The sequence below is a fragment of the Podarcis bocagei genome (assembly GCF_964188305.1).
Source record: "Podarcis bocagei genome assembly, chromosome: 17".
NCBI lineage: Eukaryota > Metazoa > Chordata > Lepidosauria > Squamata > Lacertidae > Podarcis > Podarcis bocagei.
Window position 1 is genome coordinate 3869341 of NC_138143.1, and position 26635 is coordinate 3895975.

The following is a 26635-nucleotide window of genomic DNA, read 5'->3' on the forward strand; positions in this document are numbered from 1 at the left end:
CTTTCTGACGTTTCTCTCCTGTGTTAAATAATAACATTATATCTGATAGCAGGCTCTCTAGAGGTGGGTGACCGGAAAAATGGACGACGTGGTGGCGGCGGGCCAGATTCTGCCTGGGCATATCCCTTAAGCCTAAGGCGCGTGTAGGCAGCCAAAGGCCCGTGGGCCGGATCCAGCCCAATCGCCTTCTAAATCTGGCCCGGGGACCGTCCAGGAATCAGCGTGTTTTTACATGTGTGCTTTTATTTAAAATGCACCTCTGGGTTATTTGTGGGGCATAGGAATTCGGTCGTCCAGCCCCCCCCCCCCATATGGTCCCCAAGGTCTGAGGGACGGTGGACCGGCCCCCTGCTGAAGAGGTTTGCTGCCCGCTGCGTTCAGGGGCGCGGAGCAGGGGCGTCTGTGGGCAGAAGGTTGGACGAGAGCGGAGAGATGCTCTGGCGGGGAAGGAATCCACGAGGGAGATGCCGGACCGAGGGGGCTCTGCCCGGTGGGGGCCAACGAAGCGCGGCCGAGAGCGACTGGGGCGGGCTCGGAGTCGCCTCCCCTCGCCTCGCCCCCTCCCCGAAGTCATCCATATTTATCAGGCGGCGGCGGCGGCGGGTCCCCCTCCCCTCCCTCTGGTAATCGGAGCGAGGCAGAGCAGACGGCGGACGAGCGCGCGCGCTTCTCCGCGGCAGAGACCGCTGCTCCTCCGGGAGGGGACCCCGGCTGACCCCCAGCGAAGCGGGGCAGGCCGACCTCCCAGCACCGCGCCCCCCCCACGCCGCCGCCGCCGCCATGCCCCCCGGGGGTTGAATGGGGCGCAGCGAGCGGAGGGCACCCCCAGCCTCCCTGCCCAGGGCTATGCCAGGGTGGTGGGGGGGCCGGGAGAGCGAGCGCCCCGCGCCCCCCACCTGTAGGGTCCCCATGAGCTGACCCTCCTCCCGAATTGCGAGCCGCCGCCCCCCCGGTGCCGCCCCCTCCCGCGGCCTCGCCATGGGATGTAACATGTGTGTGGTGGAGAAGCCTGAGGAACAATATAGGGTCATGCTGCAGGTAAGGGGGACCTCGCGGGGGGGGAGAGGAGAAGACTTGGGGTTGGGGGGGTGACCGGCGGGCAGCCCTTCTGGGAGGGGAGGGGAATGGGGTTGGTTGCATATGGGGTAGGGCGGGGGCGAGAAGGGGTTGCCTATGGGGGCGCGTTTGTGGTAGTTGTGGGGATAAAAAGGGGTCTGGGGCTCCGGGGGGTTGCCTGGGGACAAGGAAGGCTGGGCAAGGCTGTCGAGAGTTTCCAGGGGTTCCTGGATGGTGGGGTTCGGTGGGGCGGGGTGGGGTGACTATCCTGGACGTGAGAAAGAGCCCTTTGCATGTAAGGGAGGGAAAGGGGTGGGGAATGAGGGGGGCACTGTGGAAAGAGAAGGCGGCCTGGAATTATTGGAGGGGGGGTCACATCAGGGAAGGAATCCCTGATTTTCTGGGGAGGAGATTCTGTGGCATTGGAGGGGGGGGTGATGCTGCAGTGGGGGAGGGGAGCAGGTAGGGGGAGGTTGCCTAGCAACTGGTCCTTCTCCAACTCCCCCCCCCCCATTTTCCCATGCCACACAGTGCCTGAAATAATGGGGAGGGGGCTTCTGTGAAAGAGAAGAAAGAGGAATTGGGAGGAATGGCAAAGGGCCGCTGAGGTGGAAGCAAAGGATGGGGAAGGGTCTGAGAGGGAATGGGACAGACTCACATGAAGCAGGCATTCATTCACCACCAGCCCCAGCCAGCCATCCATTCATCTCCACTCACTTTCCATCCCTCAGTCCTTGTATGGTTCTGCATCTGCTTAACTCGCCTGCCCTTTCTCTGCCTGTTCAGGTATCTATTTTCAGACTCTCTCCCTTCTTTTTGTCTGTGTCAGCCCCTGTTCATTCATATCTTTCTTTTCTGCTCACTCTCTCCCCCACCTCCCCTCTCTACCCATTTATAAATTCCATGCATCCTGGTCTCCCCCTCCCCTGCCCAGATTACAGGTACAAAGGCACTTTCCCACATCCCCAACTTGGTCCTGTCAGATCTGTTGGTTGAGGCTCTGGAACTCAGAGCAACAGAGGAAGCCTTGAGGTAGAATGAAGGTGGTGTGTCTAGGCTCAGGAGTAGCCAACATGGTTCCCCCCCAGATGCAATCTCTTCCCCCCCCCCTCTTTCTGTGTGCATGGACATCAGTATATTTGCCAGTGTGCATTGTACTGGCTATTGGATATAACTGTAGGTTTACATGTTCTTGTTTGCACAGTAAAGAGACAGTATATTTTCTTTTTGGCTTGCTTTTTAAATCTCTTCCCTTGGCGTTTATTCATAGACAGGCAGTGTACAAGTGGCAAATAAGCCTGCCATGTGTAGTGAGAGAAATGACCCCAAAGTTATGGTTTATGCTGTATAGGTGCTCATAACATCTCCGCCTACTATCCTGACACCCCTCCTACTTATAGATATGGGCGATGCCATGTATATCTGCATCTTCAGTAATACATATATTTACATACACAGAGAAAGCATTCATGTTTGGGTCTTCTAGACAACGGCGTAATATTGTAAATGAGTCTTTCAGATATTGCAAATGGGTTGTTGGGAACAGGTTTTTGTTTTTTTAAGTACCAGATTTCTGGACCAAAGTGGGGAGGGAATTACCAGCTGGCATTTTGATGACAAAGACATCGTGGAGACATTGTGGAGAAAATGCATGCACGAGGAGCCCCCATCCCACATTAAACATCCATCTCTGGAAGCACCCATCCTTTCCTTTGGGCTGTTACTTGAACATTGCAACCAGTAATCTAGCAAAGAGGATCCTGTTGTGTTGTCTAAGGAAAATGGAAGGTGACTGCTTTAACGGTGTTTGCCTTCAAAGTTTCCTCTTCTTTTGAGCCATGTCAAATAAGTGTCTTCTTTTTGCCCTGGCAGTCTTTGTATTTAGTCTACCTGTGTGCAAGGTCTACTTTGAAGGGATGTGTGTGTTCTTTCATAATTCCAGTTCAGTTTTTAATAGTGGGAACCAGATTTCCTTCCAATAGGGAAGGTCAGATTAGCTAATGGTCTCATTATAATATTTTAAAGCAGGGATGAGGAACCTGTGGCCCTCCAGATGTTGCTGGACAACATCTTCTGTAATCCCTGATCCCTGGGCATCCTGGCTGGGGCTGATGGAAGATTGACAATATCTGGAGGACCAAAGGTTCCACTCCTCTGTTTTACAGAGAAGGGCCAATATTGTTATGAACTAAGCTTCTGGTTCCAAAACGTACTTATTACCAGACTGAGATAACCGGAAGTCATTCCTTTCTTTGTCTCTTTATAACAAAACTAACTGAGTGTGCACCACTATGTAAGAGGAATGGGGAGAGGCTGAGCCTTGTCCCATGAGAGGTGCACAGGGGTTCTTGCTGTTTCCCACCCCATCTAGCTTCATCAGAAGCCCTGTCTTTCAGGCTGAGTTTCCAACAAGTGGAGGGGACAGACCTGGAGAACTCAGGCTTCTTCTGCACCTCTGCTTTGCATTGCCTCATCTCTTGGTCACTTTGGAGAATGGCCAGGGGCCATTTATTTACCTACCTGTCCTGCCCTTTATCACAAGTGATTCCAATACTAGCTACAATAATCTCTCTCTGTGTATATATATTTGTCCAGTTTAAATGGTTTTGAGTTTTCTTTGGTGGTATGCATGCTAATTCTTCCAAGCTAAGCTGTAAGCATAGTTATTAAAATTTATCAATAGCAGTTAAAGATTCATTTTGGAAATGAGGCTCTAGATTAAAATTTCTGCCATCAGGAACCTTTTCAGAAAACCTTTGCTGATTCATATTCTTATGGCTTCATTTACTAGAGTTTGCTTACATATTCAGTCTAGTGCACAGGAAATCAAGGAAGCTCAAAAGTACAAATACATTGATTAGACAGATTTTTGCTTATTTAAACAAGCAAATTATAGAAAGTTGAAGGATTGGGGGGGGGGTTGCTCCTGACTGTGACAAATGTGGGTGATCAGAAATAATAAATAACAAGTTTCATGGAGAGCCAAGTAATAAGTTCTGAAATACAATATTAGCGTTAAATTGTGAATTAATAATGGCTGGTTTTTAAGGGTTGCTTCACACATTTTTGTTTTAATGAAGACACTTTACCTATAGTAGCATATGCCATAGTTAATGGGTCAATTTCTCGCAGAAACTTAATTTATCATTTATAGATGAAACTTCCAAAGATCACCAACTAACGTGTCCAAGGATATGTCCAAGAACTTCATTGTGAAATATTCTTACAATTATGAGGAATTTCTAATGTCAAGTGACATTTGCCAGTTTTTATAACTTTCCATACTGTGTATGAGTAGATCATTCGTAAATGCTTTACAACTCTATCTTTGCCTTGTGAGGAAAGTGGTTGTTGTTCCTGTTTGACAAATGAGGGACAAAGGCTGTAGGATAGTGAGTAACTTACTCATGGCAAAGACAGATCTGGAACGCAGGTTTTCCAGGTTCACCCTGGGCTCTGACACCAAGCAAGATGCTTCTTACATTTTGGAGTCCTGGGATTTGGGAATTGTTCCTGTCAAGTTCACAGGTCATTTGTTCTCAAAGTGCTAAGAGTGATCTGTGGGGCCATTGTGAAGGGGTGTGTTTTGAGACCCTCCCTCCCTCCCTGCCTGGGTTGATTCCACAGTGCCTGTTCACCACCTGCTAACAGCAACATCAAGTGTAAGACTTCACATGCATGTCTGAGCAATCACAAACCAAGTATCGCAGCCATGGAGCTTTCATACACACGGCTTTTTCAGTGGAGCCAATTCACGTAGTTGTCTGAGTCACGAAACATTGAGTAATCAAGTGGCGAGCCGCCAATGGACATACAAACAGGAGAACTGACTTCTGGTTTCCATCCGCATTCCAGGGGTTGATGAAATAGAATTGTGATCTTCTCATGCTCCTCCCAATCAATACGGGACATCACAGGAGAACCTGTGGCCTGCCAGGTGTTGTTGGACTCCTATCAGCCCAAGACAACATGACCCATGGCCAGAGATTATGGGAGTTGTAATCTAACAACATCTGGAAGGCTGCTGGTTAGTTAATTCTGATCTTATTGATACTCCCTAGTTATAACCAGTGCTTTTTTTCAGTGCTTTTTTCAGGGGGTTCTCATGGTTACCGGCATCTCTTGTTGTTGTTGTTGCTGTTGTTGTTAAAAGTGTGGCACTTACTGTAACAACTGCCCGGTCAGTACTGGCACCTATTTTTTCTAGGACAAAAGCACTGGTTATAACAGACACGGGGGTGGGAGTGGGCTGTGGATCCATATTTCTCATTGGTTGATGGTGGCTACCTACTGGCCAGCAGGGCTACCCTGTTTTATCTACTTTTGCTCTATGTTACCTTCCTTGTGCATCTTTAAAGCACACAATATGATTTTCTTGTGCTTCTTACCCTCAGATCCAGGATGTGTGAGCTTCAGTAGCTTACTTAACTTGGGAGTTTATAGCCACAAGATGATGGCCAGCACTGGATTTGGGGTGGTACCAGTGGTTCTGCCCACAGGATGCTGAACTGAGAGGGTTAATAATAATAATAATAATAATAATAATAATAATAATAATATCAAAATCATACGGGTACCTACTGAGAAGATCCATAAAAAGCAACTGTACCAAAAGGAATTATTGTGAAAATAACAATTTTTGTACAAATTTTGGCCTCACTTGGGGCACCATGTTACCAAAGTCTACCCCTGATGGCTTTTTAAAAAGGAGGCTTTAAAAACAGGTTATTAGAAGAGAGGCCTAGCAAATGGTTGTTAACGGAAAAATCTGAGGGCTCCCTTGGACAAAACAAAGACACCAACCAGGATAACTTGGAGCAAAACAGCAGCCTGTAGGCTTGGCCTTTATTGAACTGATGCATCAGGGTGTTCCCCTCACTTGCAGGAGAGAGGAAAGACCCAGAACAATGGGCTGCAAGACCTTATAAAAACTTTTGAAATTCCCCTCCTCTAGGTCAAGCCCACCCCCAGAAACATCATGCATACATTACAGAAAGGAGGGGTTGACATCATGCATTCATTACAGAAAGGAGGGGTTGAGGGAGGAGTTGTGGTGGTAACCTGAGTGTCCTGTCACCTGGCTGGTTCCTCCTTTCCCCCTCCCCATGAGTACTTTCCAGGTGACAATGGGGAGTTTGCAGTTTCCTGCCCCCAGAGGGAAGATCTGATCATTGTCCTTTGTTTCAGCCCGTGGTGAATCCACTGTTCTTTGTGATTTTGATTGTCTTCTGTCTGGGATTATCAGGGTTGACATAGCAACTGGGCAGGGCTCCTGTGGATGTGCTGGTATGCTGAAGAGATTATGGCTGACCAGAAACCAAGCACCCCCCTTTGATCCTTTGATAGTCTTTGTCACATGGAGTAAAAAATGGAACAGTGCAAATCCGATGTATGGTTGATTTTCTATGAATTTATAACAGAAATGTGGCGTATGTAGTGTGTGAGTGTGAGTGTGTGTGAAGTTTGTGCAAACAGAATGATTGGGGTGGGGGGGTTCCTGCTACATGGTTATTAGCTATGATAGCGAAATGTTCAGTCAGTATATTTTTGAATGCCAGGAATCAATGAGCGATGTTGCTTTCACACTCTGCTTTTGAGTTTCTCAGAGGCATTAGCTTAGCTCCATTTGAAGACTCAGATAAGCCTCCTGTCACCATTCTGACTTCAGGAGACTCACTAGGACAACTTTTGTCTAGTATGATGGTTATCTGTCTCTGGTAAAGGAATTTTTGCAAATACAAGGCTGACTGGTGATGTATTTTCCACAAAGGGCATACATATTGGTACTTGTGGCTTAAGAGTGTCATGGTCTGAGTAGAGGATTTAACTGCTTTATTGAGGATGTCGCAGAGAACTTCTCTGAAGTTGTTGCATAAAGAGATGTGATAGAGAAATGCCTGGTGCATGGGTTCTCTGAGAAATTCAGTTGGATGAACACCTCATACAAAAAGACCAAAGACAACAATGAAATCACATGCAAACTAGGTTAGACACAAAAGACCAAGCACACCTGTAGAAATGTACGTAAAGCAGGTGAGATATAAACCTAGTGACATAAATACAGTATATGCCCTGTCTAAATATGAATAGTTACATAATCAGTGCCAGACACAAAGAGAAATGGACAAAACAGGGCATAGCTCCTTTTATCAGAAGTCGATGGGATGAAAATAGAACCATAAAAATGTGTAAACACTGTTCCTCTTGCAATATTGGCTAAACTCTTCTGTGTCTCTCTGTGTGTACACATATACACATTGCTCACACCAAATAATTACTTTTCCAGACAGTTCCTTTGCAGACACTTTCTGTATGGACACCCACACACCAAGACCAGACAAAAACAGAGATCTAAATATAACACACAAACACACACCCCCAATAGTAGTTACACATGCAAACAATGCCATATGTCCACAAAGTCACAACTGCTATGATTCCTGAGATAGGTGCTACTCACATACAGGGTTACATTTCTACACTCCAGACCCAACCACATTTCACACAAAAATAATTAAACTCCTTTTCACCACCACCCCTCGCTTGCACGCTCTCTGCTGCAGTGGGACAAGGCTGCGCATTCTAACGCTGGTCACTAGCCAGAGATTCTTGCAGAAAGGGGAATGGGGAGCTTTTGGTCAGAGCTAGGAGGAATCATAAAATATAAGAAGTGCCCAAGGCTTCAGAGAATACATTAGAGAGAAGGCTCTCCAGGAGGCTTATAGAGTCGGGATCTGGAGGGAGGGGGAGAGGCGGGGAGAGTTGCTGGAAAGGCAGTTTGGGAAAGATGAAGAAGAAAAGAAACACACAAAGGGAAGCTGTGGGAACCATCTGCTGAAGGCCTGAGGCTGGATCTCATTCCAGACCTGCCTGCAGGAATGTGATTAGCATTTGTTATAAATTCCTGCAGGGTCTTCCTGAGGCAGAGAACATCTTCCTCATTCCCACCCACAGCCCCTCCCCAAACCACCAGTTTGGGGTCTTCGTTTCAAGCTTTCAAACATGCAGCCTCATTTCTCTACCTTATAGCCCTTTGGATTCCTCATCATCAGTTTACTGCTCCCGCCCCCCCTTCTCAGTTATTTTCCACTCCGGCCCACAGCTCTCCCTCTCCAGTTCTGGGGGATGACCCTCCATTTGAAGAGGCAATCCATCTGCTGTCCTGGTGGCTCCCCCCACCCCATATTTCATAGTGGAAGAGGAAATGGGAATTAATGATACCCTTGACTTTGAGGAGAGGGAGTGGGGAGGAGATTTGCTCGGCTTTTGATCCCCTTTCCCCATATTTTCCTTCTCCCCAGCTGCAGATGCCTGTATCAATCACTCTAGTTTCCATGGCAACTGCAGCTGCAGTGATGGAGAAAGAGAGGGAGACGCACACAAGACTGTGCAGCAAAAGGCAACGCAATACACAGAACTGCTCTGCACATTGTATGAGGGCACACACTGTACAATGACGCACCTACAGATGCATCAACCCATGACGCATAATGAAGTGGTTCTTGTGTAGGTTCCCACAATAACTACAGTCTGTTGAGTTACGTGTTGAGTTACGTGCATGAGAGAGCATTGTGCATACAGGAAACTGGGCGTGTTGTCATGGACCTTTGGCGAGACAAAATGGACCACAAACTGCCAGGGTTTGGATTAGGTAAGGGTTTGACAGCCAGTATCAGATACTACCTAGTCCGGGGACAACCTGAATGACTTTATTTCCCCTTCAGGTTCCCATCTGGAAAAGAGGAGTGATAAAATGGAGATTAAATAAATGTTTGAATGAGGGGTAGTGGAACATTTCATTATCTTTACGTACTTGTACTTGAGAGCATCAGGGATGTCTTGGGTATTTGCTTGTACTGAGGCAAATCACACAACTGTACAAGGGTGGTTTTTTTCTTCGGGTCTTTAATTATGTATCAGAAATTCGGCAGGTAAAATATTTCCTAAGCTTTAGACAGAAATGTTCAGAAATGATACACTGACTGAATTTCCTCTTATCTTGCTGCTGTTAAGAACTTAGGCACAATTCCAGAAATTTAAAAAGCTGGCAGTATATCTAAAAGCATAGGTGATCCACTGTGCCATAGCCTTAGGGTTGCTCGTGCTATTGCCACAATTATTCTATGAGCTGAAGTACTTGGGCTTAGCTACATAATCAGCTAACCTGGGATAGCAACACTCTACTTTGTTTTGGCCTCTAACTTGCTTCTATAATTGGGGGCAAATCAGCAACTGAAGTGAGGTTAAAGGCAAGGATCAAGTCAAGGGCTCTGGAATCTCTTCCACCAGACATGCAAATGCTGAACAGAGTATAGAGTTCTCCGCAGACAAAATTTAACTGAGTGGTCCAAGATAGCAGGGATTCAAGTCCAAAATGCACCCTGGCATTCTTTGTCTATGTGTAAACAGAGACTTCTGCCTCAGGGGATAATAATAACCCTGTGACAACCTTTGAAGCAATCTCTGAATGTGTAAGCAAGTCCCTTATCTTATTTTACTGCCACTGCTGTAATGGCTTTTTTACATGATCAGTTATCCTGTGACAACATCCCCTGAAACAGACTCCAATTTGTTTACATGCTCATGAGGCTGACAGTCAGTAACCCCTGGCAAGATTGGGGCCCGTTGCCTCATCGCATGTCCTGGAACAAAGCAGTTGTGTAAACCAGCAGTTTCAGCCTTCAAAAATGCCCTCCCTGTGGACACACCTATCCTATAGGGGGACAGATGGAAGGGAACACAGAGTTCCTCCTGCTGGACCTTTAATAGATGTGCAGAAGAGGGAAATTTAGCAGGTATGACTTCCATCTTCCATTCTGTATAAAGGGGCAGGATCATTCTTCGCCTCTCTTCCATCTGGCCACCCTAGGTGATGGAGCCCTGAGGTCATGGAGCAGAGCAGGGGTAGCCAACATGGTGCCCTCCAGATACTGTTGGACTGCACCATCCCACAATCTCTGGCCATGCTGGCGGAGGGGGGTGGCAGTTTGGAGCACATCAGCATCTGGAGGGCACCACATTGGCAATCCCTGGTGTAGAGACTGTATCATTTCAAACTGTGTGTGTGTGTTGGGGGGGGGTCCTTTTTTCCATATTCCCTCCACTGGGGGGGGGGGTGGAATCCTTCCCACCCTCTCGCTTATCCCCTGCAGCACATCAGGGAGAAGAATTGTGTCCCTGTCTGCTCCTGCCTCAATTAGTTTTCTATTTGTAGGGAATTTCTTAGAGGGGAGTCTTTGAAATTTTGGTGTGCCGCCCCCCACTGTGCTTGAAATCATTTACATTGGTACAAGTCATTCTCCCACTTCAGGATTTGGCTACCTTATTCTTACTTTGTACATATTGGCCAGGCTCAGATGGCTTGAAACAAATTCATGGAGGATAGATTGATTTATCTGCAAAGATTTATAGACCGTCTAATCCTAAAACTCTGTAAATGGTGTACACAAGTGCAGTGATTGCTAAACAGAAGGTCCATGAAAGAGCCACACCAGTGGTACAAATCTCAGGTTCAGTCCCTGCAAATAGGGCTGGGAATGGCCCTGGAGAGACGCTTCCTGTCAGTGCAGACAATACTGACTGGTCTGACTTGGTATAGGGCAGCTTCCTATGTTTCTGTCCATCTGAATACCAGTTGTTGGTAAACAAAGGAGCAGGTTTCCCCCAAGATGGCCGGCTGTTCGGCTCCAGCTAGGCTTCCAGCCAGATTTTGTGGCAGAATTTCCTTGCCATTTTTTTATCTCAGCACTTGGCTCTTGGTCCTTACTAGATTTTAGGCCTGGTTTGGTACCAGAATAGAAAAACGGGTACCTTTAAATGGCCCAAAGTGTTCAGGGAGGAGGTGTGGCAGGACAAAATATTTAATTCCTTAGGTGGGTAAACTCATATTGAGTAAGCAAGTGTCACTCCTGTTACAACAATCTTGAGGTTGCTTTTGCTGCCACAGACTTACAGGTAGGTAGTGCTAGAAACTCAGATATATGAGCCAACCGCCAAATGGCACATTAATCAAAGGTTAGGGTTGCCACAATAGAATGTTTAGGCGCCATCTTTTTTTACAATGAAATTTATTATTATTATTACTATTCATTTTGTTTATATACACCTTTATATTTTAAAGAGAAAAATATCAAAGTGCTTTACAACAAATTAAAATATCAAATAAAGCAATCCAGAATAAAACAAATTTAAGCTTCAAGGAAGATATTTCAGATCCTTCTCTAAGAGACATTTTGCTTTCCCCATATTTATTTGCCTACCTAATTTATATAGCTGCCCCATAGCAGAAATACCCTAGGAAGCCAGTTTAGATTAGTGGTTAGAGTGTCAGACCAGGACCTGGGAGATCAGGGTTCAAATCCCCAGTCAGTCATGAAGCTCACTGGGTGACCTTGGGACAAATCACAGCCTCTGAACCTTCCTCACAGGGTCGTTGCAGGGATTAACCAAGGTGGGGGTGAACCATGTACTCCTTGGAGGAAAAGCTCAGATATAAATGCAATAAATATTCTCTTCCGCTTACCTGCTTAAGAAAGCTGGAGAGGCCAGTCAGGTGGAGAGGCCAGATCTCCACATGGTCACAGTTGGACCTCTGCCAGTAGCAAAACACACCTGGTGGGGGATTTCTGACACCGCTTACAGGGCTATCCCTCTGGAACCCCTGAGGTTAGAGTTGACAGAGGAACTTTACCAGAAGAGAAGTTGGCAGTCCTAGACATGAGTAGTAGGTGTGTCATATTTTCTGGAAGCACCCTGTGCCCTTAACAGCTGCATGGTAGACAACAAGTATTCAAGTTTAAATTTGGCCATTGTCTGGCATGAGAAGAGTGTGGCTTGGATCACTGAATGAGACATTCAGTAGGCAAACAAAATAGTTGTCGTTGTTTTAAGTATAGGATTTGGAGTGTGCAATTTGTATCACAAGGAATAGAGGTACGTTGATGGAGTTCTAACTGAACCCTTTCCCTGCAAGATTTTTATGTGCAAAAAATGGTGTTTATTTATTTTGCCAAAAAAGTATTCACTCAGATGAGTCCCCAGCTGTGGTCGTAAGTGGTTGTGGTATCTCACACAGATTTTCCATTTCAGTGAGAACTAGGCCTACCTCAGAGGGTTGTGGTATCGGGACAAAATGAAATAGCTTTCTATAAGCTGCACTGAGCTTCTCTGTGGAAGAGTTGACAGAGAAATATGTGACTTAAGATCAGTGCACCTGTCAACTAGGATGCCACAGATTCATAATATCCCTGGGGTGCCCTTGTTTTTGGTGGTTCTCTCCAGAATGATTGGAAACTCCCAATAAGGAGTTCATTCATTTCGTGTGTGTCTTTGCTGGTAATGAGTCCTTATGCCAGCAGTCAGCCAGGTTGGCCACTGGCTCTCATCCCTGGTGGCTGTCCACCATTTAAGTAACCCGAAATGTAATGCCTGTCGTCCAGGTAGGACTATACAGTACCTGCCCTGACTGGTAGTGGACATTCCAGTACTATGCCAAGGGTCCCTCAAAGTCTGGTACTAGCCCTGATAGTAATTATGCATAGGAAACAAAATCCTGATAGACAACCAAAGTGTATTTTACGTGAATGAGAGGTCACTGGTCACCAATGGCTTCAAGTTACAAGAAAGGAGATTCCGACTAAACACCAGCAGTTTGGCAGTGAAGCAGACTCTTCTCCATTGGAGGTTGTGGACTCTCCTCCATTGGAGATTTTAAAGCAGAGGTTGGGTGGCCATCTGTCAGGGATGCTTTGGTTGAGATTCCTGCATTGCAGGGGGTTGGACTAGATGACCCTCAGGGTCCCTTCCAGCTCCATGATTCTATGAAATGGGGGTGTGTGCCTCAAACTGCATGATCTCCCTCTCTCTCTCTCTCTCTCTCTCTCTCTCTCTCTCTCTCTCTCTCTGTGTGTGTGTGTGTGAGAGAGAGAGTTTTCAAGCACCCTTGGTTCACTGCACTACCTTGTAACGCTCAGTTTGAAAACTGACATTGTATTGTAGAATAATAAGGAGTTATAAAGGCCACAAGGCATTTCTCTTTTATCCTTATATTTAAAATAATTAAAGTACTTGTTGCTAGAATCTCTTTATCACAGCATGTTTGCAGTAAGCCCCTTGACATTCTACTTGTTTTATCCCACTAGCTGAATGGCTGGACCACCAATAATTTGCCATGTTGAAAGGTGGCAACGCTATTGTCAGCTGGGAGAAGGGAACTCATGTTTGTGCCAGTCTTACCATTAGAATGAAGCAGGTGCCCCAGGCAACAGAAGTTTGGGTATATATGCAGGGCAGCAATATCAGGTGGACCTGCCATTCTCTTCTGTCGGAGGATGGAGCTGTGTGTGAGCGCCAGCCACGTAGCCTGTCCTTCACCCCCTCAGTTATATGCAGCAGAGGATGCCCTCCTGTTTCCACTTTTGAAGCAGGTTTCCACAGTTGGCTTCTGTGGATTGAATGGGGATGTGCTCCCTGGTCTTCAAGCAGCGAAATGTCTTGGGCAAACCTGGTCTGCATGGGTGTGTGAAAGATTGAAACTGCTTAGGAGGAGGAGGAGAATCAGCTCTAAGCAAGCATTGCCAGGATGGGATGTGGGGAGATGTGGAGGTCTTCCCTGCAGGAGGGATTGTTTGTTACAGTGTGGTCAGCTGTGGAGGAGTGAGCTACAGGTTACACATGGCAGATAGGATGGTGCAGGTACTTTTTGAATGCTCAGATTTCTTGAAGAAAAGGCAGCGAGCCAAAACCTTGAGCAGATGCAGAACCCAACATGAGTGCATCTCTTACACATCCCTCAGGAAGGAAGGGAACCACTCCAGGAGTAATGTTATCTGAGGGGGCGGGTTGGAGTTCTCAGTGGACTGGTGAAAAGAAGCACCAGACTTTGGACCTACAAGGCTCTATTGATTGGTCTGTCTGTCTGTCTGTCTGTTTCCTCCTTTCCTCTATAGGTCAATGGTCGGGAGTTGTCCCGTCTCTCACAGGAGCAAACCCTTGAAGCCCTGCGGTGCTCCAAAGAGCCTCTGGTCATCCAGGTGTTGCGGCGCAGCCCCCGCAGCCGGGGTGGTGCCAGTGAAGGAGCTGCCCCCCAGGGGGACCCCACAACGTTGGTGGACAGTGGAACTCAGACAGACATCACCTTTGAACACCTACTGGGGCTAGGCAGGATGCACCCCCCGAGCCCCCCAGCTGTGACTTTGGAACCTTATGGGCTGCCTGATCTGTGAGTGCTCCCCCAAGCAAAACCTTCCCCATTGCATTTGCTCTCCATGCCCTTCAATCAGTTATAGCCTCATGGTCCCTTCCTACTACTCTGTTCTTTTAGAGTTGCCAGTTTTTAAACTAGTCTCTTTAGTTGTGTATTTTTAAGCAGCTCAATATGCAGACCTTAGCAGCACTGAGATAAACTCAGCTCTGTCCTCTCCTCCATGTTTTTCAACATCTATATGAAGCTGCTGGAAGAGATCATCAGGGGGTTTGGGCCACGTGTTCACCAGTATGTGGATGACACCCAGCTCTACCTAACTTTTAAATTGGAACCAGTGAAAGCAGCGAATGTCCTGTATGAGTGTCTGGAGGCAGTTGAACGATGGATAGCGGCTAACAGGTTGAGGTTGAATCCTGACAAACAGAAGTACTGTTTTTGGGGGACTGGGGGTGGGCAGGTGTGGAGGACTCCCTGGTCCTGAATGGGGTAACTGTGCCCCTGAAAGACCAGGTGCGCAGCCTGGGAGTCATTTTGGACTCACAGCTGTCCATGGAGGCGCAGGTTCATTCTGTGTCCAGGGCAGCTACTTACCAGCTCCATCTGGTACACAGGCTGAGACCCTACCTGCCCACAGACTGTCTTGACAGAGTGGTACATGCCCTGGTTCTTCCCCACTTGGACTACAGCAATACGTTCTACATGGGGCTACCTTTGAAGGTGACTCAGAAACTGCAATGCAGAATGCAGCAGCAAGACTGGTGACTGGAAGTGGCCACCGGGACCATATAACACTAGTCCTAAAGGATCTTCACTGGCTCCCAGTACGTTACCGAGCACAATTCAAAGTGTTGGTGCTGACCTTTAAAGCCCTAAATGGCCTTGGCCCTGTATACCTGAAGGAGCATCTCCACCCCCATAGTTCAGCCTGGACACTGAAGTCCTCCTCCGAGGGTCTTCTGCTAGTTCCCTCACTGCAAGAAGTGAAGTTACAGCAAACCAGTCATAAGACCTTCTTAAGAGTGGTGCCCTCCCTGTGGAACGCCCTGCCTTCAGATGTCAAAGAGATACATAACTTTTAGAAGACATCTGAAGGTAGCCCTGTATTGGGAAGTTTTTAATGTTTGATATTTTACTATGTTTTATATATGCTGTAAGCAGCCTAGAGTGCCTGGGAAAACCCAGCCAGATGGTGGCGTATTAACAACAACAACAACAACACCTGAACGCCTATAAATGTCTTCACAAGAGCAGGCCAGTCCATTTTCCTTATCAGCTGGCAACCCTGTTCACTCTCATATGATGAGCCCATTTTCCCAGCATCCGGGCTGTGGAGCCGTCACAGCTGCTCTTGGCTTCTTGAGTTCACTTTTCCTATATTATGCTGCCTGGCTAAAAAGCACATGCATGTACAAATGAAATTCCCTCACCCCTGAGTTAACCACAGCCACCAAACCTCATGTTTCAAGGTCCCAGGATCAAGTTTTCACATTAGTTTGCATGTGCTGAATGTTCATGTGCAGACATTGCTCTGGGGGTTTTCTAAGGGTAACGGTGGTCCTGAGTGGCAAATGGATGCTTCACCTAACTGCTTTATGCCTTTCCTTCTTCACAGCCCCTCAATTGGGCATGAATATTATGACCCTGTGGAATTCATGGAAGGAGGTGCCCCAGAGACTGAGCGGGCAGAGGAGCTGGAATATGAGGTGAGAATGTGATGAAGCCGAAAGAGGCAGTCTCTGGGTTTATATCCACAGATCAGGAAGCAGGGCCTGGCTCCCTGCCAATTAGGCAGAGCGAGGCAAACCATGTCAAGTGGCCCATTCTGGGTACCATTAAATGGCAACACATTGCTCAGTTATTTAATGCGGTGCTGTGTTTATACAAGACATTCAGTCTCAGGCTGGCTGCACAGAGCTGCAAGGTTGGGCAATGGCAAGGTTGCCAAGGCTGGCAAAGAGCCTGCCACCCTAGAGACTGCCATTCTCAACTTTGCATAGAACTTTGCATACATAGAAGAAGTTTTAGCTGGCAAATCTCACCCCAAAGTTGCCTTGCGCAAGGGTCCCCCAAATCCCAGGGCAGGTATTTTCCACAACATATAGCCTTCCAGTGAGGAGACTGGTAGCACTGTGGAAAACACTGGGGTGGCCTGTGCTCTGCTTGTTTGCTTCTCAGTGCTTCATATCTCCATATCTTCATATCTCCGTGTTGGGACACTGAGCAATGGATCCAAACTACAAGAAAGAAGATTCCACCTAAACATTAGGAAGAACTTCCTGACAGTAAGAGCTGTTCGACAGTGGAATTTGCTGCCAAGGAGTGTGGTGGAGTCTCCTACTTTGGAGGTCTTTAAGCAGAGGCTTGACAACCATATGTCAGGAGTGCTCTGATGGTGTTTCCTGCTTGGCAGGGGGTTGGACTCGATGGCCCTTGTGGTCTCTTCCAACTCTATGATTCTATGATTCCAGTGAGCCCTGTTTCACCCCTCTTAGGTCAGGTCCACACGAGCATTTGCTTCCATTTAATAACCACTTGCTGCGAGTTCAGTCCTATGTTGTCGAGAGGCAGCTTGGAGTGAGGAAAGAACTGAAGTATGGTCTCCTGAGTGCCACCAGGATTGTAACCAAAAGGGGACCAGTGACAAACAACAGGGGGCCTCAGCATACTCAGGAGAATTTGTTAAAAGTACAAAGAAGTTTTAAAAATCAATTCTAAGGGGGCAATTCCACAGCCCAAAGAGGACTGTGCATGCTCAGTAAGCACAATAATAACTGGAAAAGAAAAACAGAATCAGGGGAGGACATGGAATGCCCTGCTTGGGGGAAATGGCTGATTGGAACCCAGAACAGGAGCATTCCTGCTCTGGAGGAAGAAGACACTGCAACAGTTTGTCACCAGCCCCCCTTGTTCTCCTTATCCTTAAGGGTTTTGCTCATATGGGGCTGCACCCACACTCTTCCTGGAATAAGCTTGATCTATGATGGGCATCATTCACACATTCATTCTTGACATTAATGATGAACATGCAGGTGTGAACTGATCCTAAGGTGGTTACAGATGGTTCCACTTTGAGTGTCGCTCAACTACCAAGCAGTATATAAATTTAAATAATGGTAACAATGAGCCCTGTAGAAGATCTTGGCACTATTTACCTTTGACTGCAAACCTAGGAAAGGATGGGAAAGTTAAGTAGGGCCGATTCAGAGAGACTAAAGGGACGGTTTAGCTGTGATTTTCTACCTGGGCTGACTGAATGAAGCATTAAAATGTATTTGAGAAGGTCTGTGAAAACGAACCTTCTTCTCCTGCCTTGGCTCAGGGCTTGCAACCATGTGTGACTTTGCCTGGTGCTTTCTCTATCCCACAGGAGGTGGAGCTGTACAAATCCAGTCACCGGGACAAGCTGGGCCTGATGGTTTGTTACCGAACTGATGATGAGGACGATGTAGGCATCTACGTTGGAGAGGTGGGGGAGGGGGCAACTCTTGGTGGGGTGCGATGTGTGGCCTGGGGAGGCAGGCAAGTGGCGGGAGGAAGCTGCTGTCAAGCTTTATGAAGCCATGGAGAGTAAGGAGCTCCAGGTTTCATTGCTGCTGCAGCAGCAGGAGCAAAAAATAAGCCTGTATGAGAGAGAGGGAGGGAGATTTCTTTGGGATTGGGTTAAACCAAGGATGGGGAACCTTGCTCATCTCCTGTCTATTGGCCGTGCTGGCTGGAACTGATGGGAGTTGGAGTCTGGAGGGCCCCAGGTTGGACTCTGTCTCTCCACCTGCTGCAGTCTGGGTGCTGCTCAGGGTCCCCGTGCATCAGCTTTACATTTTACCGTATTTTTTGCTCTATAAGACGCACCAGACCATAAGACGCACCAAGTTTTTGGAGGAGGAAAACAAGGGGGGGGGGATTCTGAATCCCAGAAGCCAGAACAGCAAGAGGGATCTGGCTTCTGGGATAGCCTCTTGCTGTTCTGGCTTCTGGGATAGCTGCTCACAGCCTCTCCCGGGCAAAGAGCGTGCGGAGCGTGTGTGTGGCTCTTGGGGGCTTTTCCCTGAGGAGGGAAAAGGGCAGCCCTTCTCCCTCCTTGGGGAAAAGCCCCCAAGAGCCGCACTCTTTAAAGGGAGCAGTGAGCAGAGCCTCCCGTCTGCATTCGCTCCATAAGACGCACACACATTTCCCCTTACTTTTTAGGAGTGGAAAAGTGCATTCATACAATTAGCATTGCCTCTACTTTGCCCCCAAAGTCAAGATTCCAGGAGCATGCTTTTGACTATAACCAGGAGTGCTACCCTGCCACCACATAGTATGATCTTAAATTACTACAAACCACTGGCCCTAGTAAGTGTGGTGTTAGCTGCATATGCCCAAGGAGCATTAGGGGCTACTGTGTGAGGAGTATCCCAGAGGGCATCTTTGGTACTCTGGGCTCAAAGCACAGTTGGATTTATAGCTATTGTGAAAAGAGTTGGAGGCAGGGAAAACAGAATGCACCAAGTTATCACCACAGAAAGCCAGAGGTAGACTGTGCCATCTGGGGAACCCTGCCTAGCTGAAGATGTCAACTTAAGACATTTTCATCATCTGCTCCCTAAAACTACCAGCGCATCCTGGCAAGGAGCTCTTCAGTAATTAATGGAACTGTTTCTCCTATCTGTTGGCGCAATTGTGAATAATTTTTTTAGGCAGGCATGGAATTTGCAAGACACTTGACTCTAAATCGTTTAGATATTGCATTTTTATTCTAGCACCCATCCATCCCTCTACCCTCTGTTTACCCTCACAACAATCCTAGCTGGTGATTGGGCTGAGAGAGGGCATGACTGGCTCAAGACCACCCAATGAATTTCATGGAACACTGAGGGATTTGAACAAGTGTATCCTTGCTATGCCTTTAGAAAAGAGCAAATTCTGGAGATCAACTAGCATTAGATGGAGAGTTATTTTCCACACTGTTCCAAATCCCATTCTGCATTGCCTAGTGCTGTGGTACACACTCAGGAGAAACAGGCCTTATGCACGTACTTCTTCCAGGTCTTAGGATGTAAGAGAGCAGAGCAGAATCAGGTTCAAGCTCATGTCTAAGGGAAGGGATTTTAAGTCTGGTGTGTGCTACAGTTATGAGGTTGGACAGGGGTCCTGGGTTCTCTGTTCAGCATTCAAAGATTAGTAGGTTCTTAGCAGGCTGGAAGAGAAACTAGGAAGTAGCATACTTAAGTTCACCTCCTGATGCTCATTTAATTTTTCTTACGCCAGGTAAATCCTAACAGCATTGCTGCCAAGGATGGGCGAATCCGGGAAGGAGATCGCATAATCCAGGTGAATCCTGTGGGCGACTGTGGTGGGTGTTAAGAGGGATAATTTAATGCACAAATTTAAACTTGCCCTTCTATACATTTCCTCCAATCCTAGATAAATGGCATGGAGGTACAAAACCGGGAGGAGGCTGTAGCAATTCTCACCCAGGAGGAGCGGACAAATATTTCTCTGCTGCTGGCTAGGCCTGAGACTGAGGTGAGAGGTCTTTAGATGCATGACAAAGCAGAAGGTGAATGGAGAAGGGCCAAAGCGAAGTAGCAGAGCACAAGGCTTGCATGCAGAAGGCACCACGTTCAATCTCTGGCATGTTCAGGTAGGGCAAGGAGAGACTGGGGCAAGTTATCTGGGTCTGTGTAAGGCAGCCTCCTCTGGTCCCAGAGTCAGGATAGGGGGATAGGCTGCTGGATCAAACCTCAGCTATTCAAACCTGTCACGTAAGAAAGAAACTTGCAGCTGTTTAATGTGTTTCAGGGAACATGTGCATTTGAGTGTCTCTTTGCTTGCTTGCTATGGAGCTGCATGGAAGTAGGCTGTCTCCTGCCAATGTCCCTTGCAGTCCGGGGGGTGGAGAGAAAGGCTCAAAGGGACTGGCGTATTTATTGTTTGCCTTGTCTGATGCTGAGAAGGAGTGTGAGCTGCTGGTGAGCCTTGCCTACTCTTATTTAGGGGTGCTTGTGAAATCCTCCCTATCTGAATTTCTCACTCTTGATTTTAAAATTATGAATAAGCTGCCCTTGTTTCCAGAGCAGCAGTGATGCATTAGCAAGCCATTCTTCTTCTTTTAACACACACACACGCTATATCTGGACTTGGGTCATATGCCTATATGTCCACAGTTGGCTGCAGTTTTAGTTGCTTTCTCCCTTTTACAAACTGCACATTGGTTTTAAATCACAGCACAAAATTATCCTTGTGCAATCAAATCAGGATTCATTTTTGTACTGATTTATATTAATAGTGTACTTAGGTGCTGGTCCATGTTGGCAATTCTGTGGAGATACGCATTGAAAACTGTGGCAAACTGATCATGTGCCAATTCCAAACATAATTATCATTTTATAATTTTTAAAAAATTAAAGCAGAAAGCAAGTAGGCAGAGCCAGACTAAGGACAGAGGCAACCCAGGTAATAATATTGGAATATATATATTGGGAGCTGCTGCTCTCCTCTAGCAGGCAAAATTGGATGCCTACAGAATAATCAAGCCATGTCTGATTTCAAACAGCCAGGTGCTTCGGCTGTCAGCCAGGACAGGGATGGATTGACATTTATGCAGCAGCGGCAGTTCCTCCTCAGCAAGTCAGTTTCCGTAAGCCCCCAAGCCCCTGCCCTGGTGAAAGAAGGTGGTCTCCCTTTATATCTCATTTACTTTGTATTACTCAAGCCTGTATTTAAAACTTCAACCTGAGGATGGAGCAACATGTTGCAAGGCAAACACGTAGGATCCTGAACCTTGTTCGTTAGCCTTGTGAATTAGTGGGTGAAGGATAGTTTCAGCTGCCACTCTTTCCCCCTGCCCATTCCCCCCCCCCCAGGCATTTTGGGTGGTATCCAACTGCCATGTCCCATCAGGGCAAGGATTTCTGCTTCTACAACCCGCCCAACCCCTGTGCACACCCCTCCCGAAATCTGCTCCAAAGGGTTGGGGGAACTCCTAGAACAGATTTGGGGGGGGCTTGAGGGAAGAAAGGGATCATTTCCCACAGTGCAAGCAGAAATCCTTGTGCCGATGAAATGAGACACTTGCCTTTACATTTAATTCCCCCCTTCATTTATATTTTTATCCAGGCTTTCCACCAGGGATGGACTTTAGACATTTTTGGTGTTATGGCACCCTGAATTTGGCAGTCCCAGATCACTCTTCTCAGTTAGGGAACTTCTCAATTTATACGATCTGAAGAGAAACCAGAGTATATCTTCTCAATTTTGTGTCCCCTTGGCTCAGCGCCCTGTGGGACGGAACCGCCTGCACCACCCTAAATCTGGTGTTGCTTCCACCAAGGAGCTCAGAGCAAGATATGTACCGTATTTTTCGCCCCATAGGACGCACAGGCCCATAGGACGCACCTAGTTTTCAGGGGGGGAAATCAAGGAAAAAAATATGATCCCCCCCCCGCAGCTCTGGGAGCAGTGGACAGGCTGCACGCAGCCTGTGCGCTACTTCAAGACCTTCTCCCTGCTTTTGCGGGAGGTGGCGGAATTCCCCCACCTCCCGCAAAAGCCCACAGGAGCCCCGCGTGACTCCTGCGGGCTTTTCGACCAGGAGGGAGAAGGGACTGAAACGGCCAGTCAGTCCCTTCTCCCTCCTCAGGGAAAAGCCCCCAAGAACGGCGCGCTCTTTAAAGGGTGCGCGGCTCCTGCGGGCTTTTCTAGGAGGTGGGGGAATTCCCCCCCCCATAGAAAAGCCCGCAGAAGCCGCGGAGCCCCTTTAAAGAGCGCACGGCTTTTGCCTGCTTTTGCGGGAGGTGGCGGAATTCTCCCATCTCCTGCAAAAGCCCAAAAGAGGGTTGGAGAGTAGCAGGAAGGCGTCGCGCGCCTTCCCGCTGCCCCCCATCCTCTGGGGCTGGCGATGGGGGAAGCGCTGCTTTCCCCCACCGCCAGCCTCAAAGAGCAGACTCTCCTGGCTTCAGCGGAAGCAACGCGAAGCCTCCGGAGCACAGGCTTCGGAGGCTTCGCGTTGCTATCGCTGAAGCCAAGGAGTCTGCATTCGCCCCATAAGACGCACACACATTTCCCCTTCATTTGAGGGGGGAAAGTGCGTCTTATAGGGCGAAAAATACGGTATGTGGCTCTTTCCCCCCACCCGCCTCCATTTTGCAATTGCAACAACTCTGGGTGGTAGGTTAGGCTGAGAGCCAGGGGCTGGCCCAGGGATTTGAATGTGGATCTCATTGATTCCAGAGTTACCCAAAAAACACACGCTTTGTAAAACGCATTTGATTTCATTCCCTTACTGACATATTGCACTTGTTTTGGAAAGAAAAAGTTCATAGTGTGTGAATTTGATGCAAGGACACTTGGTTGGGGCTCATTGAAGCCAGGCTGCGGATCGGGAACCTGGGGCCCTCCACAGGTTGCTGGCCTACATCTCCCATCATCCCTGACCATTGGCCCTGCTGGCTGGGGCTGATGGGTGTTCAACAACATCTGGAGGGCAACCAAGTCTCCAGTCCCGGGCGAGACAGTGGAATTCCCAGCCATGTTCACTGTTATTCTCTTCATCCTTCCAGTTGTCCAAGCGTTGGAAGGACAGTGACCGTGAGGATTTCCTGGATGACTTTGGCTCTGAACACGAAGCCGGAACAAAGCCCCGGCGGCTCCTTTCTCCACCAGACCAGCAGGTGTGTGGTCTAGAACGGGAAGTGGCAGGTAGTCAGCAGTTTGCTCTGAAAAGCAGTCGGGGTGGAGAACCAAGAGTTCTGTCCTGGGCAACTTTCTGGGGACCAGAGGCAAAAGCAGATGGAGCAATGGATGAGACTTTCATCTTTGTACAGAAGGCTAAACTCCAAACCCATGAAAGCCAGAGGTTTCTATACATCCCCCACAAAACTCCCCAACCTCCGTCCAGGCAGGCAAGAGGCATCATCACCCCTCAAAGAGATTTCCCAGCCTGGAAAAGGCACTAAAGGAGGGTTCAGAGCAGGGCGAGGGAGAGGGCTGTGGCCTGAGGAGAGTCCCAAGGGGAGAATAGAGAGGAGGCCTGGGGCACCAGATTTAGCTTCTAGGCATGCAGTTCCCCTCCCCCACACTAGGACATTGTATGTGTTGCAGGATTTTGAGACACAAGAAGCAGCAAAGGGTTAACTCTGGGGTACATTGTATTACTTGATAGGGAGTGACTTGTGGTGGGATCATGTAGATATACAGTGGTGTCCCGCAAGACGAATGCCTCGCAAGACGGAAAACCCGCTAGACGAAAGGGTTTTCCGTTTTTGAGCTGCTTCGCAAGACGATTTTCCCTATGGGCTTGCTTTGCAAGACGAAAACGAGTGTTCCAATTTTTTCCGCTCTCCCCCCCTTTTTCTAAGCCACTAATCCGCTAAGCCTTTAATAGCCGCTAAGCCTTTAATAGCCGCTAAACCGCTAATCCGCTAATAGGGTTGCTTCGCAAGACGAAAAAACCGCTAGACGAAGAGACTCACGGAACGGATTAATTTCGTCTTGCGAGGCACCACTGTAATGTCTAGAAAAGAAATTCATCATGTGCATTAAAGGATAAGCTCACTTTCAAGCGATGGGGAAGGTGCTCTAGGCAGAGTCAGACCTTTGGTCCACCTAGTTCACGATTGTGATGGGGAAGCTGCCCGTCAGACGCAAAGCACACCATATCCCATGGAGCTACAACCCCGACTGCTGCAAATCCCAGCTGCCTCAACCTGGAATGGTCATGGGGGTGCTTAGCTTGGCCGCCAAACTTTCATTTCAAAGGTTTGCAATATGATGTGACGCCTTTACTTCTTTATTTCTCTATGTCTCAGCTTAAGCATTACTGCATAGGTCAAGATCTACCTTCATGTTGCTGGATGAACTGCAGTAGACTAGCAACAATTTCTAACTCTAGGTTGTTTAGCAATGACTTCAATGAAAGGCTGCCCTGTCCCTGACTCACAGACACTTGATTAGGTTAGGATCCCTGCTGTGTTGCAACTTATACAGTGGCCACCCCAGTGTATAATAGGGTGTATTAGAGTGCAGGAGGGAATGGGCTTCACACACATACCCCTCAGGCAGCATTTTGTCCTTGACTCCATCCCCTGCCATATTTTATAAACCCCAAGTCTTCTGATGCCTGCACTCAAGTAACCCGCTGAAGGGGAGAAATGCTGCTATTATCACCTGGGAAGCAATAGGCTTTGAGTGATTGGTTGAGATGCACAATAAGAGGATGACTCTCTCCCTACCTTTCTGTAGCCATTTACAGGTTGATAAAGGGAGTTTAGAAGAACCTCTGTGCCTGTCTTTTCAGCTTACATGGGTGTCAGTCTTGAAGTGCAGCTGGGCTCTCAGTTTTCACCCAGTTCAAAACCCTGCGCCTATAGAAGCTTCCTTGCCAATCAGGGGTCTGTCTATGAGTCACACAAAGGTGTCATTTAGGAAATTCTGGGCCAGAAGCCTGGCATAAGGTGGTGTTCATGCTTTTTTCTCTGAATGGTCCCCTCTCATTCCTTCTCCATAGAACGAACCCTTACAAGAAAAGCCTCCTGGAGACCCGGCCACTCCTCTGACCAACAGCCAGGAGCTGGACAGTGGTGTTGGCCGCACTGATGAAAGCACTCGCAACGAGGAGAGCTCTGAACATGACCTCCTGGGAGACGAAGCACCTAGTGCTGCCAACACCCCGGGAACCCTGCGCAAATTTGGGCCTAGCCTGCAGCCCCGCGACTTCCACTACAGCATGGACTCTCTGCTGGCAGGGGAGCCACCTAGCGCCGTGGGCACCGACATGATGCCGGGGCTTACTGACGAAGAGTACGAGCGCTACCGCGAGCTGCTGGAGCTAAAGTGCCACCTGGAGAACGGCAACGAGCCGGGCCTGGTGAGCGCTGCGCTGGACGTCAACCGCAACGAGGTGGCCCTCCTGGAGGAGGAGCTCCGCCACCTGGAGTTCAAGTGCCGCAACATCCTGCGAGCCCAGAAGATGCAGCAGCTGCGCGAGCGCTGCATGAAGGCCTGGCTGCTGGAGGAGGAAGGGCTCTACACCTTGGAAGGCGAACCGAAGAAACACGAGTTGTCCGACATCACCGAGCTGCCGGAGCGCTCTGATAAGGACAGCACCAGTGCCTACAACACTGGGGAGAGTTGCCGAAGCACCCCCTTGCTGGAGAGCCCCCTGCGCCGCCTGGCAGAGCCCCCCAACCTCAACCGGACTGCCCCACCTTCGCCGCCCCAGCCCAAATTCCGGCGTGAAGAGCGGGTGCGGCGCAGCCCCAAGGCAGCCGGGGAAGGCAGCCCGTACTTGGGGCGGCGGCAGCGGGAGGAGCCGCCCGCTCCTATCAGCCCAATGAGCTTAGCCAGCATATGCAAGGACTCTCTAGGGGGCAAAGGAGAGCCCCGCATGGAGTGGAAAGTGAAGGTGCGCAGCGACGGCACGCGCTACGTGGCCAAGAGGCCGGTGAGGGACCGGCTGCTCAAAGCCAGGGCCATGAAGATCCGCGAGGAGCGCAGCGGCATGACGACGGACGACGACGCCGTCAGCGAGATGAAGATGGGGCGGTACTGGAGCAAGGAGGAGCGGAAGCAGCACCTGATCCGCGCCCGGGAGCAGCGGAAGCGCCGCGAGTTCATGATGCAGAGCCGGCTGGACTGCTTGAGGGAGCGCGAAGGCAGCGAAGCCCGGGGAGTGTCTGGCGAGGTCAACATCCTGGCCCTGAGTCACCGCAAAACCATGAAGAAACGGAGCCGGCGCATCCTGGACAACTGGATAACCATCCAGGAGATGCTGGCGCATGGCACTCGCTCAGCAGATGGGCGCAGGGTTTACAACCCACTGCTGTCCGTCACCACGGTTTGAGCGCATTGGAAGGAGCAACAGAAGGAGTTGCGGTGATGTTCTCCTTCCCTCCGGCTTTGCTGGAGAAAGACGACTAGATGGGCCAATCCTTTCCTCTGTTATCAGGAAGCTTGCTCTTTGAACACACCAAGGAATCGCTCGCCGTTTGCTGCCAGAGCTCCATTGGGCTCTTTGAACCAAATTTCATGGGGGACAGGAAGCCCAGAGTCCCTTGCAGCCTTAAGAGGGCAAGAGGGGACACAGCCCCAATCCTGCATCCACCAGGAGCTTGCTGCGGAGAGGTCTGTCCCCATCCCGATGCACAGATTACCTGTATGGAAGGTGATTGTGCAGGGAAGCTCACTCACCTGACCCTTACTGAGAGCTTTTGCCAGCTTATCCCCAGCACATCACGTTTGGAAGCACAAGAATTCAGCTGTGTTCCTCTCTGTGCAGTATGCGGAGCACAAGGAAAGTGAGGAGGCTCACCCCCTCCGTACTGGCCGAGGCCAATGAAGGCACTCCTCACCCCCTCCCCTTGGGATATTGTGACATCTTTCTTTCCTCTTTTTCTT

At 48.7% G+C, this 26635-nt stretch overlaps 1 protein-coding gene across 2 annotated transcripts; it reads left to right on the forward strand.

Annotated features, from left to right (window-relative positions):
- Positions 1 to 585: 585 nt before the first annotated feature.
- PDZD4 (PDZ domain containing 4) lies at positions 586 to 26474 on the forward strand. 2 transcript variants are annotated; one of them, XM_081177209.1, is made up of 8 exons: positions 586 to 1038; positions 14004 to 14275; positions 15873 to 15963; positions 17628 to 17705; positions 19508 to 19570; positions 19664 to 19765; positions 22801 to 22911; positions 24747 to 26474. In XM_081177209.1, the coding sequence occupies exons 1-8, from the start codon at positions 979 to 981 to the stop codon at positions 26079 to 26081; spliced, it is 2112 nt and encodes a 703-aa protein (XP_081033335.1). In that variant the 5' UTR covers positions 586 to 978; the 3' UTR covers positions 26082 to 26474. The 2 variants fall into 2 exon arrangements, with proteins under 2 accessions (XP_081033335.1, XP_081033334.1); XM_081177208.1 differs by having other exon boundaries at positions 589 to 1038; positions 17628 to 17726.
- The last annotated feature ends 161 nt before the right edge of the window (positions 26475 to 26635 follow it).